The 22,700-nt window shown below is 40.7% G+C and overlaps 1 protein-coding gene across 2 annotated transcripts in view; it reads left to right on the top strand.

Moving 5' to 3' along the window:
* The first annotated feature begins 2,472 nt into the window (after window positions 1–2,472).
* The window catches only part of LOC126202984 (phosphatidylinositol transfer protein alpha isoform), a 192,932-nt gene continuing 172,704 nt past the window's right edge, over window positions 2,473–22,700 (top strand). Inside the window, exons 1-3 of one of the 2 annotated variants that reach the window (XM_049937173.1) lie at window positions 2,473–2,779; window positions 3,616–3,646; window positions 3,731–3,894. In XM_049937173.1, coding sequence (XP_049793130.1) covers window positions 2,763–2,779; window positions 3,616–3,646; window positions 3,731–3,894 — 212 coding nt within the window. In that variant the 5' untranslated portion in view covers window positions 2,473–2,762. The remainder of the gene's footprint in view (window positions 2,780–3,615; window positions 3,647–3,730; window positions 3,895–22,700) is intronic. The other variant, XM_049937172.1, reaches the window with a different exon arrangement.

Below are 22,700 nucleotides of genomic sequence, written 5' to 3'. Positions count from 1 at the left end.
ATTCTGTAATACTGGTTGTAGTGCCCCTTTAATCCTTTGTTAGAGCTAACCCTCTCCAATTAATAAAGCTCTCTTTCCCTGCCAGCTCACTTCGACCATTTGTCAGCCACCCTTTCTCAAATGTTCCACTGTAACTGTTCCTGTCACATTGTAAAGGAAAACTGGATTTATGATGTTTTAAGAATATTTTAAGGAAATTTCTCATTTACTGGGTGACGTTGATAAATTTCTTTCCATTGTTCATCCTGTGAATTTTCTTTGAAAAGTATAAGTGAATCAACATTTATGATTCAGTGAAACTATTGTCCCACATCTTAATTAAACCTGGCTGACAGGGATGCTTCAGTGATATCATTTTACCATCATTATGAGAGAAACAATTTACTATAGGTCCTACATATGTTACGTGAAAGATGTATTTTGTGCTTAAAAATAAATTATGAATTGGTGTTGCACAATGTGCCAAGTAAATATAGCCTAGATATTTCAGCGACAGTGGTCCTGGACAGAGATATCCATACCCATGGCCTACATACAGGGTATTAGGAAATTCCCATTACAAACTTCTAGGACCATAGAGGGGAGTGAATATATAATATTTTGAATAGGAACCCATGTCCAGAAATGTCATCTGATGACATTACAGACCATCAAAGGTATAGGTGCCAGCATCTATAAATGTATGTATATACAGGATGATTCTGTGATGATGCTATAACTTTCTAGGATGATGCAGAAGTATGAACGTATCAATTTGAGGTAGGGGTCCCTGTACAAGAAGCAAATGAGTCAAAAATTATAAGCAAAAACTGTCCTGATACCTCTGACAATGGAATACGTGTACTGGTGCTGTTGTTGCTAACTTTGTAGGGTAGGCAGCTTTTAAAGGAGGTAATATGGACCAAAGAAAGTAAAAAAGTCCAGTAAACTAGTAAACATTTGCTCTAAAATGCATACCCGAGGAGCTATGAGCACTTTTTCATCTTTGTTAGTGTGAAACACACCTCCTCTAAGGAACAAGTGCTCATAGCTCTTAAGATATGCATTTTAGAGCCCATGTTTAATGGACATTTTTGTTTTGTTTTGGTCCTTCTACCATCTCTGAAAGTTGCCTACCCTAAAATCTAAGTATCAACAGTATCAGTACATGTATTCCACTGTCAGAGGTGTCAGAATGGTTTCTGCTTATAACTTTTGACTCATTTGTTTCCACTACTGAGGCCCTGTCCTCAGATTGATACATTTACCATTCTCCATCTTTCTAGAAAGTCTGTAATATCACCTTGGAAACACCCAGAATGTACATACATTTACATGCGACGGTGCCAGTAACTTTGATTGTCTGTAGCATCGTATGATGACATTTCCAAACATGGTTTCCTATTCAAAATATTCTGTACTCACTCTCCTTTACAAGTCTTAGAAGTCTGTAATGGGAATTTCTGAACACCCTGTAGATAACTATAGTTACATAATAAATATTGAGTAGTTGTGAAGGTAGAAATAGATGATATACAGCATAAATGGTGAAGATTAAGCTTTCTTCAAAGAAGCAACTGCTTTGTTAAGTTACTATGTAAAGTCTAGTTCAAGTAAACACAGAATATAGCATTTTAACACTTTATTAGTGTTCATCTTGACTCTTTCGAATTCCCTAAAGTTTGCTCCTTACCCAGAGATCTACAGAAACACAGTGAATGTACAAAAGGGAGGATGCATGTGCAGTAATCACAAAAAGAAATGAACAGACTATTCATTGATAAATCTAGACACAAAACAACATATAAAAATGAATTTTGACAAAAGAAAAAAAAGGAAAGCTATTTTATTAATTGCTGTTGAGTGGAAAATTTCTTGCTGTAGTCTTGTTGATGACCTCTATATTAAATTATATACTATTGTAGCAGATTTATGTTTCTATGCTCATAAATGGAAATTACAGCTTTTATGCTAATATCACTAAATTAACAGCTGTAAATTCTAGTATTATTTGCACAAACCAGAATAATTCTGTGGCACATAAATAACAAATGTTGTTATTCTTTTGTGTGAGACAACACCATTTTAAAGTACCTTTAATATCCTGAAATATATGCTGATCTTTATGAATTAAAAGTATCTTTAAAACTGACTGTATAGCCAAGTTTTAACTTTGGGACGTTAAGTGGTTTTTATAAGTTTAGCGTCTAAGTAAGTAGATATGAACGGATCACAATGTTTAGAGGTTTTTTCTCTCTGAATCGCTTTTTTATTTTCCTCGGCCGAGTCTTTTAAAGGCTGTGTGTACAAATTTTCCTGTGGAGAGTGTCGATGCGTTCAGCTTACGCAATGTTTTTGTGGTTAGCAGTGTGGAGAACGCCCATCTTTGACGAAATATCATATTCCGGCGCTGGTATTGGTTGTTTTACGCTTGACGGCAATGATGATGCGACTTTTATTTTTTATCGCCACTTAAAACGGTGTGCTCGAGAGCCCTGCGCTCAGTCAGTGCGAGTGTAGCTGTGAGTGAGGTGCATCATAATTATACCGTATAATTTTCAGAACAACAACTTAATCATTCAATAACAGAGGCTTTCAACAACGAATTTCTAAATACTAACATTGTTCATAGTGACAGCTATTGAAGTGAATCACTCTGTTTCGCGTTCCGTCTTTCATCTGTTCGACGTTCAGCCTAGACGTAACTTCCGGCGCTGAAAGTGACGCATTTCTTACGTCAGTTGTAGTACTGCCTGTCCACCCCATGTGTATGAAACTTTAAGATGCTGATCAAGGAATAGTAAGTATTATGTAACAGAAACTATGTATTTTGATACTTTTGCGTGTTTGTAAATCCTTTATATAGTATTATGAACATAGTGCTTATTGCAAATACTACGTAATGTATGTACTGTCATGTGAAAGCAGACATCTCAGACGCTCTGGGAGACTTGCTGAATCTTATTTGCATCTGGCGTTACTAGAAGCAATAATTTTCCAAAATGTCTCCTTATGAAGAAAGTATAAAATACAGTGTTTGTACCACATGAAGTTCGTGTCATGTTCATAGTTCCAGCGCGAGAGTAAATACCCCGGCATTTATAGGTTAAGAAGTAATGTCAGTATCATTAAAATTTAAAGTGTAACTGTTTATTTCTTTTGTGAATAGTGTTCTTTGTTCATTGAAATAAAAGACTAAACATTTATCGTTTACTACCGTAATGTGGTGCAGCAACCGAACGGTTTATTGCGGTTCTTTGACAAAGTAGCAGACCAATGTTTCTATGTGATTGTAGATTGTGGAATTCACTTTCAGTATTCCGTGTAAACCAAGTGAAGTTACTATTCAACAGCAATGTTTTATGTCAGCAGTTTTGGTTAATTCAATGGCGAGTGTCGTCTAGACCAGAAAAGTATATTATACAGATTTGCGTGGCTTCGATTCGACGAACTATTTACACATTTTATAATCTTCGTTTTGTTAGGTGACCTGTATGTTCAGTGACGTTCCTCTTTGATATGTCCAATAATTCGAAATGTTTATTTTGCTTGAGTCAGACAATAACTCTTTTCTTGTGCTGTGTTTTAATAGAACTGGGACCGAACTGACATTTCCTTCTTGTTTTATTTTTGCAGCCGTGTCACACTCCCTCTTACTGTTGAGGAGGTAAGTACATTAACATTCTGCTCTCTGTTTTGTGAATTACCCGTTTGTATCCTTTTGTCTTATTTGTTTATGTACTTTTTGCAGTATCAAGTTGCGCAATTATATTCGGTAGCAGAGGCAAGTAAAAACGAAACAGGTGGTGGTGAGGGAATTGAGGTGCTAAAGAATGAACCATTTGATGACCATCCGCTACTAGGAGGAAAATATAGCAAAGGACAATACACCTACAAGATATACCACTTAGCAAGGTAAGAGAATTTGAACTCATTGTCAACTCCTCGAAAAGAAGTCATTGTCTGAGAATGCTGGCCATCTATTTCTTCCTCTGTGTAACTCATAGAAAAAGTAAACATGCGTAAATAAATAAAAATAACTCGCGAGTTTCAAGTTTTGATCTCGTTTTCAAACAAGGCATTATAAATTGGCTTCAGTTTTTACCTGGTTTTATCAGGGGAAATATTGTGCTAGTATAAAATTTGAAGGGAGCCCTATAAAACAGTGGGTCATTGGAATGACTGGTGTAGGGTAAAGCTCTTGGATTTTCATTGTTTCTTTCTCATTCATGCAGAGCTCTAGTTCATTGTAGAGTGTTTGTTAAATATACAGCATTTCTGTTATGTGGTTTAGGTTTCTTCGTTCCCTCTTTGGTAAGTGAGCTCTGGGTTTTGCTAAATATCATTTAGTTAAGTTGGAAAAAAGAAAGTGAGCAAGTTTTCTAATTTGGCAGTGGCTTATAACAATGTCTGCCATTAAACATCTGTTCACAATAACTACGCTTCAATTATTATTCTTGCACAACATGTAAAAGTATGTTAAATAAGGGTGTGTTAGTTACTTGTCTAGCATCCTGTGGTCTACATCTGCTTCTGGTTGTATTTGTGTTGTCATTTTATTGGAATGAATAGGATTCAGTCATTTAAAAAGAAATCTTTATTTCAGTTTTCTTCCATTTCTTAAAAAGTGTCGCATTATAATTGTGTGTGGCTGAAGACTTTATTGCCTCTGTATATCCATCTTTTCAGAGATGTTTGCAGGACTTGGCAACTCAGTACAGAATGTCAAATCAAACCCCTTTCTGCTGTCTAATTTCCAAACTGTTATTTTACTGGACTACCAGTTTAGGTGTTATATTTTGCCATCCTGAAGCTCCTGACCGATGTGTAAGAAAATTCCGACGTCAGTTCCGGTCAAAATAGGGGCCAGCCTTCAAAGACTGATGTCTGTAGATTTCTCCTTGATACAATGACCCCTTCAAACATCATCTACTCACTGTCAGCAGATGATGTTTGAAGTGATTGCTGTATCTAGCAGAAATCTACAGACACCAATCTTCGAATGCTGGTCCCTATTTCAACCAGAACTGAGGTCTGAATCTTCTTACATGTCATCGTGGGGCCTGAAGTTGGCGTAATGTATTGCCAAACTGGTCGCCCAATAAATTGACAGTTTGGAACGTAGATGGCTAAAAGGTGTTTGATTTGACATTCTGTACTTTATAATTGCTACTATAATTTCGCCAGAACTATTTTCTCATAATTTTTTTGGGTTGGGACCTTATTTATTGTTTCTGTAATACAAAATTATATTTCTTAAGGAAGGAATAAATTTACTAGTAAAAGAATGCAATAAAAGGAAAATCTGTTGGTCGTTCAGAACATTTCAGGAAATGACCTTAGCACATCGGAAGGCACTTGAATAGTGATCACGTTGTGTCTGAGCAAAAATTAATACATGTAATCTGGATTTTACTGGTACTGCAACACCTACATATTTCATTTTATTATTAGATTCATAGCTTTGCCTTGGAGTATTACCTCCACAGAAGTAGTACGTAATTATAATTTTAGCATAAAACTGTGGAAACCCATATCAGTCTACTACACTACACACGTATGACTTATCAGATTATAGTGGTTACTGCTACATTTTTTGAGCATACCAGTGCTGTGGCAGTGTTGTTAAATTATGTAATTCAGTGCAAAACAGTGAGATAGCCACAAAGAATAATAGGGGGGGGGGGATGAGCTGAGTTGTTGTTGTCTTTTAAATTACATTCTAGTTGGCAACATGATAGACTGAAATTACCGCATATAAAATTTTGCTATTACAGAAATATAGCTGTAGAAATATTGATGTAGGTTCCTGATGGTGTCTTATTTGGTTAATTTAGTAGTCTTCAAATGAGGCATAGTTTTTGATTGCATGTTATTGGAATTTATCACCACATTGTTTTATGTTTATTCACCTGCCTATTACATTCACTATTATGAGAGATTTTGCATTGATAATTGTATTACTGTTGAGAAAATTGCCATAATTTTAGAACCTAGGCATTGGGTACTTCTGTCCTCCATATATAGACATATATGGAGGAACATTTGTACGTCTCTAAAAGTTTGGACCTGTAAATATTGACACAAACTTCATATTATATTCACTTGAAGAATAGTTATTGCCATAAACAAATTCTCCCCCTTTCAGTGACATAGTTTGTAACAAAGAAATGCTATTTGCTTTAAATTGTAAACTCGGGCCACTAATCAGCAAAGGGTTGGTCATGGTTTGGTTATGATGTTTGTTTAGTTCATAGAATTTTACTTAAATCCTCCAGTATTATAAACACAAACTGGTAAATCTTTATTTTGAAGGATCACACAATGGCATGTGTGTTACTGTGGTTGAGTCATACTTTTGAGGCTGGTGCAGTGTAAATGGTTAAAATTTCCTGCATATATTTTCTATTCTGTTAAAGGTTTGGAACTACTGTTCTCATTTTTTAGTTAACTCTTTGCATTCAGTGTGTTGTTTATGCTATCTTGACAATCTGAATGTCTAGTTTGCTGAGGTCGTATGTATTTTTTTGTACTTGAGGGAAAAATTAAAATCAGTTACTGTATTTTTTCTGTGGATCATTTTAACAAACATCCATTAGAGTGGTATATCATGATGAATGGGAATTGGACTATTATACTGATTTTTCTGTGAGCCATATCAAACATCTATTAGATATGTTCATATCTAAAACTCATTAACAGAATTTTCATTTTTTGCAGAGTAGGTGTACTGTCTTTTTTACTTCATATTACAAAATACTGAGAATTTTCTGAGATCCATGTATCTTTCTTGAAATACTAAACATACTTTTTTCCAAATTATAATTGTGGGGTCCTGGGGGGTAGCTTGGCTCAGCCTAATATCCAGTAAATATAGGGTATCCTAAGTGCAGGGGAAGACTTAATTACAACGATTTTTAAACAACACAGCAGAACAAATTTTTTAATAATGGTTTCCTGATTCCAATCTTTTAAGCTGTCTAACAATGAATATGATTATCTTTAAATGGGTTATTACTGAGCAATCCATCTTTTGTCCCATTTTGTTCCTGCAGTTGAGAATTTCACCCTTATTTTGTCATTCTCATGGATTTTGTTTACGTCAAAACTGCTTTTTCCTTTGCTTGATTTCTTACTTTTTATGGATTCAGATGTTAACTCTCATATGCAGGAGGATAACATGTTACATAGTTACAGATGTCTCATTCTTCAGTTGCATGCTTAATTTAATATTCATACTAAATGTGAACAGTTATTGCTAAATTTTTTAGGAGAGTGGTAATCAGTCAGTCAAAAGATGTCAGCAGTATTAAAAATCACCTGATTTCCAAGTGTGTGTTGATGTAGACAGTGTCAAGAAATCAACCAAGAACACCTTGTTAAGTGATGAAAAGTTCTGAAAAGAAACTGGAAGTAATAGTGGACTGGAAGCAGTGTGGCTAGATTTCTTCTTTACTGATGAGAAACTAAAAGTAACTTTGAACTGAGTGGAGGGAGACAAAAAGTGCACAAATAAAGTGTAGGTGCAAAATAGTAGTAGATAGGAATTAGTTCACTTGGAGATTTTTTTTTCTTTTTGTCAGTACCAAATGTAGATTTCAACATTCAAATGATTGTACTTATTTGAGATAGTTTCTGTTATGGGTACTTTCCTACACTATCACCTGTACCATTAGAAAGTGTCGCACAATAGATCTACCACTATATTACTACCTCTCACTGAAAGAAAGTTACAGTGGCATTGCAGCATAGATCCAACTGTGAATTAATTGTGAGAGAAGGAAAATTTATAGAAGAAAGCTATAACATTTTGCAAGAGAATTGCTCGCTGATACTTAACTTCTGGAGCTGAAATACACTCTGGATGTTAAAATATCAGTATAATGAAGGTGGCTTGCAACAAACAATAAATTGGCAAGAAATAGAATACTTGTTTGGGTATGCGAAGTAAGAGAGTTTTGGTACAATCGTACAAAATCGGTAGGTGTAATGTCATCTGTATTCTGCAGTAGGAAACACAAAACAGTGCATTATTCATGTAGAACTCGCATTCGAATATTAATTGTTTGTGAGAAGATGGTGTTATGGCTTGCGTAAGAAGGAGAAACATCTACCGACTTGTCACATTTGGAGCTGCAGAACTATGGCTTATGGAGACTGGTTTGCCATACTGCTGCTCTTTTGTTTCTTGGGGTCTGACTATTATCTTGCGAATCTGAAATGGTTGGGTTCAGGGAGGCCATCCATAGTGTGTGACATGCTGGTTCTGAACGACCCCATACAGCTAGGGTGTAAGAGGACGTATATTGTTTACATGGCTCTGCAGGATCATACAGTCACACCATGTGCCTGGAATTAGGAAATGGGCTTGTTTACAGAAAAACAAGGATCCATATAAACAGTGTGAGGACGTTTGGAATGCCGTGGTCTCTCTGTGTGATGGCCATTATTGTGACTTCGTGTGGTGTGGTAGCAGTGAGAGGCGGGCCAACTGTGGTGTATTCAGCAGCACACTGAGCCCAAGTGCAGCAACTTGTCATCTTTTCGAACAGGGTCCATTTGTGCATACAGCATCATGATGGATGTATCCATCTGTGGAGGCCCTTAATAGAATAGACATTGCCAGATGAGATTGATCATCATCACAGTGTGATGGTATGGGTGCCCATGGAGTATGCAACATGATCAACTCTGGTTCATATAACCAGTAATTCAGACTGCATGCATTAAATTTGTCCTCTTAATGGCAGTGGGTGTAACCTGTCTTTGATGCCTCTGTGACATTATCATCTAACAAGATAATGCAAGACCACATGTTACCAGTGCAGGCTTGACCTGCTGTGACACAGAGGCTGTTAGAATGTTGTCCTGGCCAGCACTTTCTGTAGAGACCTATTGAAAACATTTCATCATGGATTGCTGATATACTGGCATGTTACCACACACTGGCCATGGGGGTTGTACTCGAACATAGAGTTCAAGCTGCATAGAATGGCATACCCTTCAGTCCTACACACTCAGTTCAACTGGATAGCTAGCTGGGTTAGAGCCACTGTTGCACACTATTGACCCCAGATCGCCAACAAATTTAGTTACATATTTGTCATACTGTGCTGCACATGGGTTGGACAAATTATGGAAACACTACAAGAAATTAGTGCTTGAACATAAATGTAGATGCCAGCCAAACCAGCGGGTTATATGTCGCATTTCACAATGAACAGCACGTGTGCAATGTTCTCAATACACTGCAAGTGGCAGTCGTGGTCACAACACTGTTCTCTGTAGTTGTGAGTGCATTACATCCGAGCTAAGTGAATTCAAATGTAGACAAATTGTTGGTGCTCGAATCATGGGTGCTTCCATAACCATTGTAACCAAAGTCTTTGGTATTCAAGAGGCACCTTAACAAAGATTTATACCACATACAGGGAAAGCAGAAAAACATAACCCACAGTCGCAGCAGTGATAAGTGTGTGTGTGTGTGTGCGTGTGTGTGTGTGTGTGTGTGTGTGTGTGATACCATCGCAAAAGAGGTACAGAGGCTGTAGGATATCCATGATTTACTATTGTGCTGTCAGATTTCAATCACAAGCAGATGGTTCCCCACACTATGATACCAGTAGTAACACCTTTCTCTCTCCAAAACTGTTGAGGAATAAGAATGGGACGTCTCCCCAAGCCGCCATCATACTTGCCAATTGTGGTCATTTGTGCTAGTGCAAAACCGCGATTCATCATGGAATACAATGTGATGCCTTTCATCAGCAATGCAGCTATTCGTGTTGCGATGTTAATGGTACCCTACGCACGGGACTATATTTTGGTAGTCCAGTGCTGCTAGTCCTCAACACAAAATGTTCTCAGATGGAAGGTGCAGATGTGAAGAGGTTACAATGTGCTTGGAGCGCAGTATGGCAATCTTCTGTAATGATGGTCAGATGTGGTTGATCAGAACTTTGATGACAATCATGCCTGCCCTAACATTCCCAGGCAGTTCAACATTGGGGCACTATCACATCAGACTGACCCACAAATCTGGATATTGCCTGATTCGACTAGCCAGCAAAATATAGATAATGATGTATCTTTCAAACTGTCATGTGCTGATAATGTTGTCACACAAGAGCACACGGCATATCAATGTCCTCCAATGATCACCCAATGTCTGACACTGTCCACACTCTTTATATAACGTATCAGACCTGAGAACATTAAACATGAAAAAAATGATGCATTCTGATGGCCTTTTATCTGTCAAAGAGAATTGCAGCTCCAGTCATGTACCTAACCCCCGATGGTGTATATGGGCATGAAGTTACATTGACATCTGGTCCTGTCTTCTTCATGCTTTACTACTTTTGTCAGGCAGTGTATTTTGGACTAATCGCTGGCTTTCTCCTGCCAGCAACACAGAATATAAATGTGTGGCAATTATGAATTCCTTTTCAATTATATTGTGAAGCATCTTCGTTGACTTCCAGTAAGTACTTCTTCGTGAGATGCACTCAGAATTCTTGGTTCGGGGGATGTAGTGATCACAGGGTCAATTATGTCTGCCCAGGCTTCTGCTTTTGCTATGGGTAAGCATTGTAGTGGCTGTAGCTGTGTGTTAGTGGCATGAAATGTGGAAAACATGTTCAAGTATAAAGTGATTACACCATAGAATATGAAAAATATGTGTAACAATTTCCTCCATGACAATTACCTAGATACTGATAGTATGACATTGGATGTGCTCATGCAAAATTAGCTCTCATGCAGCAGTTATATCTTGAAGACTATTTCACATAAATTTGACAATGTATACCCCTGAGAACAGCTAGTTAGCACTTTTGTTAGACCTATTTTCGGTGGCTGTTGTTCATTTAAGTTGTAGGTCTCTATTCCACACCACAATTTTGATTTTTTTTCTCAAATTACTCTCGAAGCAGGAGAGTCAGGAAAGGAGTGTGCAGGTACTTCGTTCACTGCGTATGAATATTATGGCACTAAAAAACCTCAATTTTTGTGGCTGCAGGAACAACTGCTCCTCACATTTGGAGAACATTCTTTAAAGTGCTTCCAAAGATAGTCCTGTATAGCGCATTAATTCCGTCACGGATCGTTTAGTCAGCGGGAGTGTGTTACGGAGTTGCGCAGTAAACTCCAGTGGCAGGCGCTACAAAAAACTGCGAGAAAACACGTTTCTGGAAGAGTCGGGCAACGTGTTATTTCCTCCAACATGTGTGTCGCGGAAGACCACAATGAGAAAATTCGAGAAATTCGTGCTAATCCTGAGGTTTACCGACAATCATTCATCCGACGTCCCATTCGCGAATGGAAGAAGGGTCGGGGTTGGGGACGGAGATATAATCACATAGGGAACCTTAAGTATCCTCCGCCACACACCACAGTGTTGCTTGCGGAGTAAAGTTATAGATTTTTCAAGTTGAACGTACTGTATTTATCTCCTAGCCGCTAATTAGACGCCCACAACTGCAAACGCGAACAGTTGTGTTAAAACTATCGCAAGAAGTCCAGAATGTGTTTGTGCATTTGTGCATTTCTGACCATGAGCTGCTGTTACAACGGGGCGAGTCTGATTATCTTCTGGGCTTACCCTAAACTGAACGTTCAACCGTAATGTATCAGCATCATTGTATCTCATCGTATTCACGTCTGGTACGTCTTCATGTCAGCTTCGTATTATTACAGTTAACGTAATCATACGAGACCTGTGTTGGAACGTAACGCTCTCGGAGTAGAGTAAGCCTTTGTTTGACGTCTTTCGTGTAACGTCTACCACTGGAGACAGCAGACAGCAGAGGAGTCGACGAATCTCGCTCGCACGGCATATACGAAACTGGGACAAATCACGCAACTGTTCTTCGGACGATGTATATTTTCTATTCATGCTGTTGCTGACAATGCCGTATTAGACTCGATAGGACGAGTATTTAAATGACAACTTATTCTTTATATGAAGTAACCTTCCTTTAAGCAAATCTGGTGCATCTACAATTAGGTTTTGAAACGCTTTTTATAACCACTGAATGCGGTAGCGTTCTCGCTTCCCGCGCCCGGGTTCCCGGGTTCGATTCCCGGCGGGGTCAGGGATTTTCTCTGCCTTGTGATGACTGGCTGTTGTGTGATGTCCTTAGGTTAGTTAGGTTTAAGTAGTTCTAAGTTCTAGGGGACTGATGACCACAGATGTTAAGTCCCATAGTGCTCAGAGCCATTTGAGCCATAACCACTAAAAATTGTTTGCCGGGCTGGGGATGTCTAGAGCTTTACCCGTGAGGACGCGTCATGGACGACGGAGTGTTACGGTGGCTTGAAGTGTGTCGATCCGCTCAGGTGGTAGAGCGTTGCTAGCGAAAGGTGCAGTAAGAGTTCTTGTTGTCGGTCTTTTGGTCCGTTTTGATTTGTGACGAGTGCAACGTGAGACAATGCTACTGCAGTGGAAAGATGCTGGACGGAATGGAAGAGTATGGGAAATCTGCTTTCAACAGCTATCAGAAGCCATATGAGAAGATTAATTCTATTTTGTTAAGAAAGATAAGTTTCCAACTTTGCTAGTGTGTAACTCTGTGTATACAGGAAAAAACGGCAGCCGGATGTATAGATTGCGAAAATGTTTTGTATAAAGGATAGGAAACAAAAAGATAATTTCCTTGCGACGTGTTACGGACCTGCCGGACAAAGCATCAGTCGCATGTTGGAAAATGTATGAATGAAAATTTCAATGAGTGTTTTGCAGATGTGGAACCTAAACAGGTTAGACGGTTTTCAGCCACTGGGAAATTAGCTATTGACTGTGTAAACGGGAATATTTGTCACGGATGTCATTCCAATAATCGGCAAGATTGTTAAATTATAACTACGGGTAAAATAACTTTTTTGTTAAAAAGTTGTCCCAACGCCTCTTCAAATACCTGGTGGATTTTAAGTAGAAACATACATGTTGTTATTGTCGTGCAACTGGTGGTTCCCTTTCCATCGTCTTCCGCTTTGTGTTACACAGGGCATACACAAAAAAACTGGATGCCGTATTTGAGGGGGTGGAGGTTCGCAATTATACACTCTTAATCTATGTCTATTCTCCTCAAGCCACTATACGGTGTGTAGCGGAGGGTACTGAGAGTACCACTGCCACCCCCGCTCTTCCACTTCGTCTAGGATTGTGCACGGGAAGAACGATGCCGTATTTGAGGGGGTGGAGGTTCGCAATTATACACTCTTAATCTATGTCTATTCTCCTCAAGCCACTATACGGTGTGTAGCGGAGGGTACTGAGAGTACCACTGCCACCCCCGCTCTTCCACTTCGTCTAGGATTGTGCACGGGAAGAACGATGCTCGTTACCTTCCATGTGGGCTGAATGTGTCTAATCTTTGCCTTGAAGCCCCTTTCGTGAGATATGCTGGGATTGGACAAAAATGAGAGAACACCGCTAGAAATATATGCTTAAACATAAATCCAGATGCAAGCCAAGCCTGCAGGTGGCTGTGCTATTTGGCGACGAACAGCGCCTGTGCAATGCCCTCAGTATGCTGAAAGTGTCAGTCGAGGTCAGTAGTGTGTTATGCGTAGTTGTGAGTGCATAATATCGGAGGTAAGTGAATTTGAACGTGGGGCGTATTGCTGCTGCTCGTATGATGGGTGCTTCCGTAACGAAGCTAACCGAAGTGTTTGTTGTTTCTGGAGGCACCGTATCAAAGATTTGTACCGCATACAAGGAAAGTAGGAAATCATCATCCGGTAAGTCACAAAACGGACTAAAGTGCGCGTGTTGAGTGTTCGTGACGGACGGTCATTGAAGAGGGTTCTGACGAAAATGAGGACGCCAGTTGCAAAAGTCACTGCAGAACATAATATTGCACTCGCTAATCTTGTCAGCACCAAAACAATACGAACGGAGCCCCATAAGGTTAGAATTCAGGGCGAGCTGGAATTCCAAAAACTCGTAATTGACGCTGATTCCCGTAACAGTATAAGTGGTACCGAAGCCACAAAAACTTGGTATATGGAGCAATGGAAGAATGTCAATGGTTAATGAGTCTTGTTTCACACTGTTTCAACAACAAGAGTGAAACTTGGCGGAGGTTCGGTGATTATTTGGGCAGCCATGTCGTGGCATTGCATGGTTCCCATAGTTACTCTGCAATACATTACTGCCGAGGATTATGTGACCATTTTGCCTGATCAGGTCCATCCCATAGTACATTGTTCTTTCCCCATGTCGATTCCGTGTTTCACTATGTCATGTCCCCAGTTGACATAGCTCGCATCGTCCAGGACGGGTTTTGTGAGCATGAAGATGAATGGTTGCATCTCCTCGGGGCACCACGGACGTCATATCTCAGTATTATTGAGCGTTTGTGGTCTACTCTGGAGAGGGGGATGAGTGATCGCTATCAGTTGAACTAGCCACGATTTTGCGAGAATAATGGTGTATGAAAACCACACGGGACTTGTCTTTATCGATTCCGAGGCGACTGGAAGCTGTTTTGAATGCCAACGGTTTTCCTTCACCGTATTAGACACGATAGTGTGTTGTGTTTTTAGTGTTTTCATATATTTGTCCACCCCTGTATGTAGGAGGAAACAGTATATTATTTGACTCTTCTAGGAAATTTAACAGTAAGCACACAGTGATGCACAACGCCGGTCTCTTCACACGTCAGCCACTGGGGTTAAATGAACATCTCTATGGTAATGCGCCTCTCTTCTTTGAATCTTTCGTACTTCGTTTGTCAGTGCTATGTGGTACGGGTTCCAAATTGATGACCAATATTAGTCTCCGGCGAACGAGGATTTTGTAACCCAATAAGCTTCGTGGGTGGGCTACGCCTTCTAAGGATTCTTCCAATGATCCTTGGGAACTAGTTAACCGGTGATCGCTCTTTTTTGGGAACCAATCATTTTTATTCGTTCACCACTCAGATGTGCATGGTATATGGTTCTTATGACAAATTGAAAATTAGTAGCATAGGTGACTGAAGATGGAAGGTGCCAAGAGGGGGCATTTGCCTCACCTCTGGAGTACAGAGTTTTTATTCATTACAGAATTCTCACACACGTGTTGAAGTAATTTTCGTGATTCTGCAAAACCTCTCGTTTAGCCAACTGTCGCGTTATGTGGCTGATCGCAGTGAAATATAATATAAGGTGGCACGAAAACGCGGCCGCGAGTACCGACTGCTCGCCAATTACGCACTATTTGACCGCTACGAGCAGAATAGATAAACATGTACTACCTAGGCAGTAAAGAAATAACAAATAAGCTAATGCAGACAACTTCCAAACAATAGATGTCGATTGGTTGGAGACAGTGAGCTCGGGGCCGATTTTTCGAGCGCCATCCTGTGCCACTGAAATAATATTGTAGAACTTATCGTATTCTCTTTACAAAATGTCAGCAGTCACTCGATTACGGATAGCGGACTTCATTCGGTTGTAAGTCGGTCTGCCTTCCATAACAATGAACATGCCCTTTTACCTTGAATAAAAAAAAAAGACGGAAAATGGCCAATCGTGTGTACTGTGCCGACTACCTTTGCATGTGTAATAACAAAAAAACTTGCGTTTCTATAAGTATGTCTTCTGCTGTTTATCGAAATGGTGAAGAAAGCTGATATGCCCTTTTGTTACCAGAAAAGATGTATTACATACCACGTAATTCTTATGTAATTTACGTAACTAAAAAATAAATTTTAATTGCCAGTCGTGGACGGTGAATAGAATACGAAAAGAACCAGAAGTCCAGATTTCAAAAAAGGTTTGAAGCAGATCTTGAATGGGCGTGCGCAGCGAACGAAACGAACAACTCGATACTGAACTAAGTAGGAGCAGTAAGCAGTGGAACTGCGACGAGTGGCCACGCGGAGTCCGGCAGGGGCAGACCTAGGCTGGAACGAGACCGGCTGACGTGCCGTTGCGGGAACGAGATTCCTTAGAATTCGTTCCTCGCTCCTTCCATTTATCTTGGTGAACCGTTCCTTTGGACCCGTTCGTTCACGAACGACCCATCTCTAGTATATTCCTGTAAACTACATTTGGTGTTTTGTTTCGGGTGCAAAGTCGGGTAAGTTTAACACGCTACGTGAAGTTGTCCGTGCAAGAGACACTATCATTTTGAAAAATGAAATGATCGTATGGCGTTTATTGATCGGGATATCCCTTCGGTGTTGTCACTCAGTTATAGTGGAATGTTTGCTCTTGCTTAATTGATAGTAATCTTAGCGGAAATTGGAGCATCTTAAAGCTGAACGACAATGTAGTTGAAATGTGCGGAACTTATCCAATTAATATTTCTGCTTCTGGAATGTTGAGAAGTTAAATTTTTCTTCCCCTGGCATATTCTGTATAGACTGATTCGTTTGTTGGACAGCGTCATTTTTCGTTGCTAAATTGTTGGCTCACGCAGCTATTCTTCACTTCCAACATAGTTTCTCTCTCGAAGGGGACATACTTAATCCATTAGTTGTTCTTCTGTTTGCTGCATTGCACAACTCATAGGTTAAGACTTTTCTGCCCGAGTGCGAAACAATGCAGTGTGTGTGTGTGTGTGTGTGTGTGTGTGTGTGTGTGTGTTTTAGGAGTTACGAGAGAGAGAGAGAGAGAGTGTTTATTCTTTGAGTGTCAACGCTCCCTGACAACTGGAAAAAGAGCAACTGGCGTTGAGAGATTTTGCGGACAAATTACGAAACTTGTCTGTGGGTCTGTTGTGCAAGTGAACAGCTGTGCGGTGAGGTGAGGGATGCGCAGTCGCTGCCAAATCTGGACGCTTCACAATTCAGCCGCTTTCGGGACTGCGCGCAGTAAAGACAGCCGGCAGTAAACTAGGGCCATCGGTTTGCGTAAAGCGCCGGTCGGTCCTCTCCGGCTCCCCTTTATATCTCTTCTCGCCCGGCTCTATTGATCCGTGTGTAAAAGGAGTGTTCTTTTATAGATATCCGTAGCTTAGCTGGCCACTCGTGTTGACTAGTCGGCCGTTTCCGGGCAAGACTGCACGTTTCGAGTACAGAAAGGTACGCGGCCAATTTTTTTGAGACGTATACGTGCACGCGTTAGATGTCTTGGCGAATATGAAAAATAGCTGTTGTTCCTATGTAAGTGTCCCGTGTAATTACACCCGAATTAAACGGTTTCATGTTGATGACGATTTCTCTCTGTGGCAGTCTTCGTATCCTGAAAATCAGTATAAAAATTCACTACAGTTTTACTAAAAACCAAATAACATCTTGTAACAAAGGAATAAAAAATGATTGATCAAAAGTTTGGAGGATGAGAGACGATATCGATCAGGATGCTTTTTAAGAAACAGTCCCGTCCATCGCCCAAAGAACGTTGCTGATGTGACTACTTCATAAATTTGTTCGAGAACTGGGAAACTTTCACATGGTGATATGTCTGTAAAGGTCTCAGATTGTCAGCATAAATCAATGTAATCTAATGGGCATAATTAGACGATTATGGTGTGATGGATCGTCAGTCATAACCGTGAAGCATCTGAGAGTATGAAGAGTGATTCAAGATAGTACGAGAACTTATATCGTGTCGAGGGGAAGACTGATACCAAACGGAAATTTAGTGGGAGTATTCCAAGGAAATGTAATTTTTCCCCAATGATCACTCACAAAAACTCGCTAGCTTCAATAAAGGTCGTCCGCGTGGACTAGAAGCGATTTCGGAAAACTTAGGAGGTTCAGAAAATTCACACAAGTGCTGTGGGTTGTGACGGATGTGCTTAGTCAGCGTGAGGATGCCGCAGAATAAAGTCTCCAGTGCGAAACGATATAAGAAAGGGATTGCGCTGAGGAGACTCTTACTCTCGATTGCTTCCAAGATTGCGTTCCAGTACGAATCAGCTAACGCACTACTTGCCCAATATTTCATCTCACGTAACTATGACTACTTTAAAAATCAGACAAGTTCTTGCTTTTCCAGGGATGCAACAGAAGTTTGTCTTCCGTCGTAATCTCCTGCGAATGAGAAATAAAGATGCGGAAATACTTCTAATGCCCTGCACACCATACGCCACGCACTATACGATGGCTTCCGTAGTGCAAATACAAGTGTAGACCTTGTGTATTAACCACTGTTACACGTAGTTCGATCACAGAAAACGTCGTTGTATTAATGGGACTTATTAATCATCATAGGCGATAATGATGGAGGGAATGCTAAATTGTCCGGCAAGACGTTTGTGCGCGCGCATTGACACGAGGCAACCCGCAGAGTTTATCGTAATATGCATCCTACCTCGTTGTAGGGCAAATTAGATTTACGTACTACGTTAATGTTTTCCTTGCGCTGTTGCATAGGTAAGAAGAGATGCAGGAATAGAAACCATGCTGACTTCGGCGCCCCACTATAGTAAAGACTCACTGCAGAGAATTCCGGGCGAGTTCGACTCAGTAGCTCCGCTTTAGTTATCCGATTTACCCATCTGCAGCGTTCTTCTGTAACACCACGTTTCAAAAGCTTCTGTTCTCATCTTGTCCGAAGTGCTTATCGTCCACGTTTCATTTATGTTTAAGGCTAAACTCCACACAAACAAGTTCAGAAAAGACTTCCCAACTGCACAGCGAAATTTGTTGAGAAAACCTCTGTTGGTGGAGAGATAATCATTCGCCAGTAGTCGTCACCGACGTCGTGAGAAACCATAGCTGCATTTCCTCATTATTCATCAGCTGTACTCGTGCGCTTGTAGTTCACTTCGCCGGCACGCTCTGCAGAAATTTGCGGCGACGTCAGTCGTGGAACGTTGCTGAGGCGAGCAAATTGTGCAGCACGCGAAGCGTCTGAGCTGCGACTCGCAGCAAGCGGCGCTGGTTGCAACTAGGCGACATGTTATTTCTCTGGCCTTGTAAAATTTGACGTTGTACTCCACGCTGTCTCTTCTGTCACTGGCCACTGGTTACTGGTGACGCTGTTGTGAATGACTGGAAATACTTCTGCCTCACTGTTACTAATCCTCACTACCCCATAAAAAGCTGTGCATCTGAAAGGCTTCCGAACCACATCCCTCGCCTTCTGCACAGCAGTGAAGAGCCTACAGTGTTACCCTGGCACGCGTCAAGCGTTAAACGTATGTTTAATTCTGGATCGTTCCTGACGACTTAATGTCCCACTCGCATCCAGGTAATTACTAAGGGAGCAAAACCAGACGAGGGCGTCAGGGGAATTTGTAGCTAAAGATGATCAATATCAGGTTGACCGTACCGAAACTGTCAACTTAGAGTAGTAACTTAAGCTATGCAGCTCCTGTTAAGTGTTAAGAAAGTGGAAAGGTCATTGTCACTGGCAGTTTGTCAACGTCTTTGGAGCTGTGCACGGCGGCGCCCAATAGAGCCCCCATCCATTGCATAGGTCTCCAAGCGATTTGTTGCCAAATAAACTGGAACTTAGTTTCTCCTTGAGACTCTCACTTGTCGTTGCTAACAAGGCAAACGAATTAGATTCTAGTACGTATCTTATTCATGCTGGCTGTGGCAAGAGTGTTTCAGCCTTGAGATAAGTTGAAGGCATGCATGTTCGCAGAAATGTTGCCGCGGTCATTCATGATGGCCAACTGATATCACCATCGAAAGGTAGCCATGTTATGCTGGAGACTTGTGACCTGCTTATATTCGTCTTTAGACACATGATTATGACTTTGGTCAAAGATATTGTCTGTCTATGCCTCATTTGAAGAACAGTTCAACGATATCAACTTCTGTGAGACAGCTTACGTTTCCTGGAGGGGAACACGTCTGTGGGGAAAGCAATGCAAGTTTCGGTCATTGTGGTATTATTAGAACATATCATGCTTACATATAGATCTGCCTCGAATCTTGATTTTGCCTTATCTTTGTACCATACGTTTGCTTAGTGATTCAGCAAGACCACGCCAAAATCTATATTTTATTTTGTCGCATTTTTTGCCGTATTATTGTTAATTTAGTAAGAACACCATTGCTGGTACCATTTTTCTACTGATCTGCTAGAATTCTTAGCACCCAGTGTGCACAAATTTTGTGTCAATACAGACGTTCTGTCACAGTTTCGTAAACAGTAATGCACACTTACCGGCTCTGAAATATGTCACGTGTGGTGGTTCTGTATAATAATAGGGCTATCATTTTTTCCGATGTTTCATACTAAAGGAACGTCTTCTGAACCTGTCATTGTCAATGGTATCAGTTTGTCCATTCCCAATAATTATCTCGTAATAGTGACACGATACACCACAAAAGTCTCATGAATGTGAGATTGTACTATTTTCTAAATTTAAACGTTTTCACAGCAACCCATAGTACGGTGGTTTCCACGTGGTTTGATTAGGTGAGTGGGGGAAAGAGGCAGTTGGTGTCTCGTATCATTTTGCGCTCCTTTCTTTCCTTCATCCTCGCAATTCCTGAATGGCGGGCTGGAAGAAAGTCTGTCTGCAGGGCTTAATGTAAGCCGTAATGATCGGGCATTTCTGCGACTCTTTTCGCGCCGACGAAACCAACCAGTGCCGAATCACGCAGGCTATAGTTGATTTTCTCATATTTCGTTGGTACAACTCTGTAAGCGTCACATGTTGACCGTCGCCGTTCGGGTGGCGGTCTGCTTTGTGAATGAATTAAACTTCGGATTTTTTTTTTCTAGTACTTTATTAAATCGGTCCAAACGGTTAACTGTAGATAAGTAATGTGTACTTGATTCAAGTGACTGATCAAAGTATGTAGCCAAGACAGTGTATTTGTTTGTATTACGAAAAATGTCCAGTTATCGCACCAGATGCCTACTATCTGCATGTGTTCCTGCACTTAGCGTTGTCTGATGCGATGTTTTTGTATAGTTGACCCGAGCGAGATGACTCTATTCGTTATCGAGAGGACTGTGGTTCAAACAGCCGTCCTGCCATTTAGATTTATACTTTCCTTGGTTTCCCAAAATCGCTTAAGGCAAATGTTGAGACACTTCCTTTAACCGGTTTCTTTCCCCAACCCCAACTTGTGCTTCCTCTATAATGGAACTCCTTTCATTCTTGCTTTTTTTTCGAATACTTTCACCACTCACGTTTCAAGGACTTTATGCATCGCAGGAATCATTTTTACAAGTAACGGTAAACACGTGATTACGTACGCAATCGTTTTCACGTTATGGAACAGCGTATTAATGACCGCTACGAAGCAGCGTAGTGTGTACATGCAAAAGTTCTTTGCTTTCTATCTGGCTCTCGAAGATTAAGATGATCGTTCCAAACTGACACCACAGTGAGGGGTATATAAGAACTAGATATGTGGCAATCACCGTAGTACGCGTCTGCGCACCAAATGTAGTTACATGTCGGGGTAATCGGTTGTTCCAGTGACTCAAAACCGTCGGTCACCAAGCCATTGGTTCAGGTGCAACAAGAAGTAATAGGCGCAGGGAGGATGGTCTAAAACCGCCAACGGAAGTGTCGAATATCATTTGTGGTAGGGGCAGAGTTATGTGGACTCGGGTTGTGGTCTATACCGGTCGACAGTTTTTCGCGCCACTAACTTTGGATGCCACGTCTCAACTCCAACACTAAGAAATTTCCGAGTAGATCGTAAATTATTGGTTAGCAGAACGCAGTGTTTGGTCTACTTGTTGCGCAATTTCATAGGTGTGGATACGATGCCAGCCACCGCACTATTCGTCATGCACATTCGTACGACTGTTTTTAAAGTCACAATAGGGTTGTCTAACAATTCCTTCATTCATTACTTTGGGCCAAACTCCGAAAGAATTTCAGCAGCTGTATGTCTTTTTGCACGTATAAATCGAATTGAAGCATGCAGTATGCAATTGGCGGTCGCGACGATTTTGCGAATCCATTGTTTTTTCACAGGCAATACAAACAGTGATTTGCGTAGCTTTGTTTACGACAGATGGCGCTCCATTCGTGTATCTTTGTTTTGAGTTGCAAACTCCTGAATATTACCTTACTTTCGAATACGTTTCAAGTTTACAAGGGTCATTCCGAAACTAGCTACTCCTGTGTTTTTACTTTGTGTCCTAATCGAATTATGCTCGTGTGGTACTAATTTTCGAATCTTCCGCGGATGACCTGTTGATTTCATTGTGCTCCGACGTAATTTTATGATAGTGGAAGGGGGCGTACAAACATGGCGTCATACATCGAGGTTTTTAGAAAACAGAAATGAGTTATCGAACTTCTCACCGCTGAACAAATTGCTCCAGTTGAGATCTGTCGTCGCTTACTAAAGGTTAATGGACAGTACCGGCGGCGCCAATAATGTGATTTATTGGGTACTGCGTTCCAGTATTGATGGGAAGGATACGCACAGGAAAGCGAGGCACCTGTCCATCATACTCAGCTGCCATCCTTCATAATGAAGTCCGCCTAGATCAACTAATGCGTGAAGACCGGCGGGTTACGACCAAGGAATTGTGTGCCCAGGTGAATGTCTGCTGTGATGCTATATGCAAGGTGTTACGCAACCTCTTTTATCACAAAAGTTTGTGCGATATGGGTCGCGCGGGTGCTTACACGAGATCAAAAAATCCGTCGAATGGTAATTTGTCAGGACCTGCTAGACGATTATGAGACTGAATGTGACAGTTTTCTGAACGCAATCGTCGTCGACGAGACATGGTGTCACCACGGCGACCCAGCGTCAGAGTGTGTCCATGGGCTGGTGACATGCAAATTCTCCAAAATAAAAGTTCAGAACACAACCATCCGCAGGCAGTGATGTTTATAAGTAAGGCAA

Source organism: Schistocerca nitens, chromosome 9, assembly GCF_023898315.1.
Source record: "Schistocerca nitens isolate TAMUIC-IGC-003100 chromosome 9, iqSchNite1.1, whole genome shotgun sequence".
Taxonomy (NCBI): domain Eukaryota; kingdom Metazoa; phylum Arthropoda; class Insecta; order Orthoptera; family Acrididae; genus Schistocerca; species Schistocerca nitens.
This window is presented reverse-complemented; position numbering and strand designations above follow the sequence as displayed.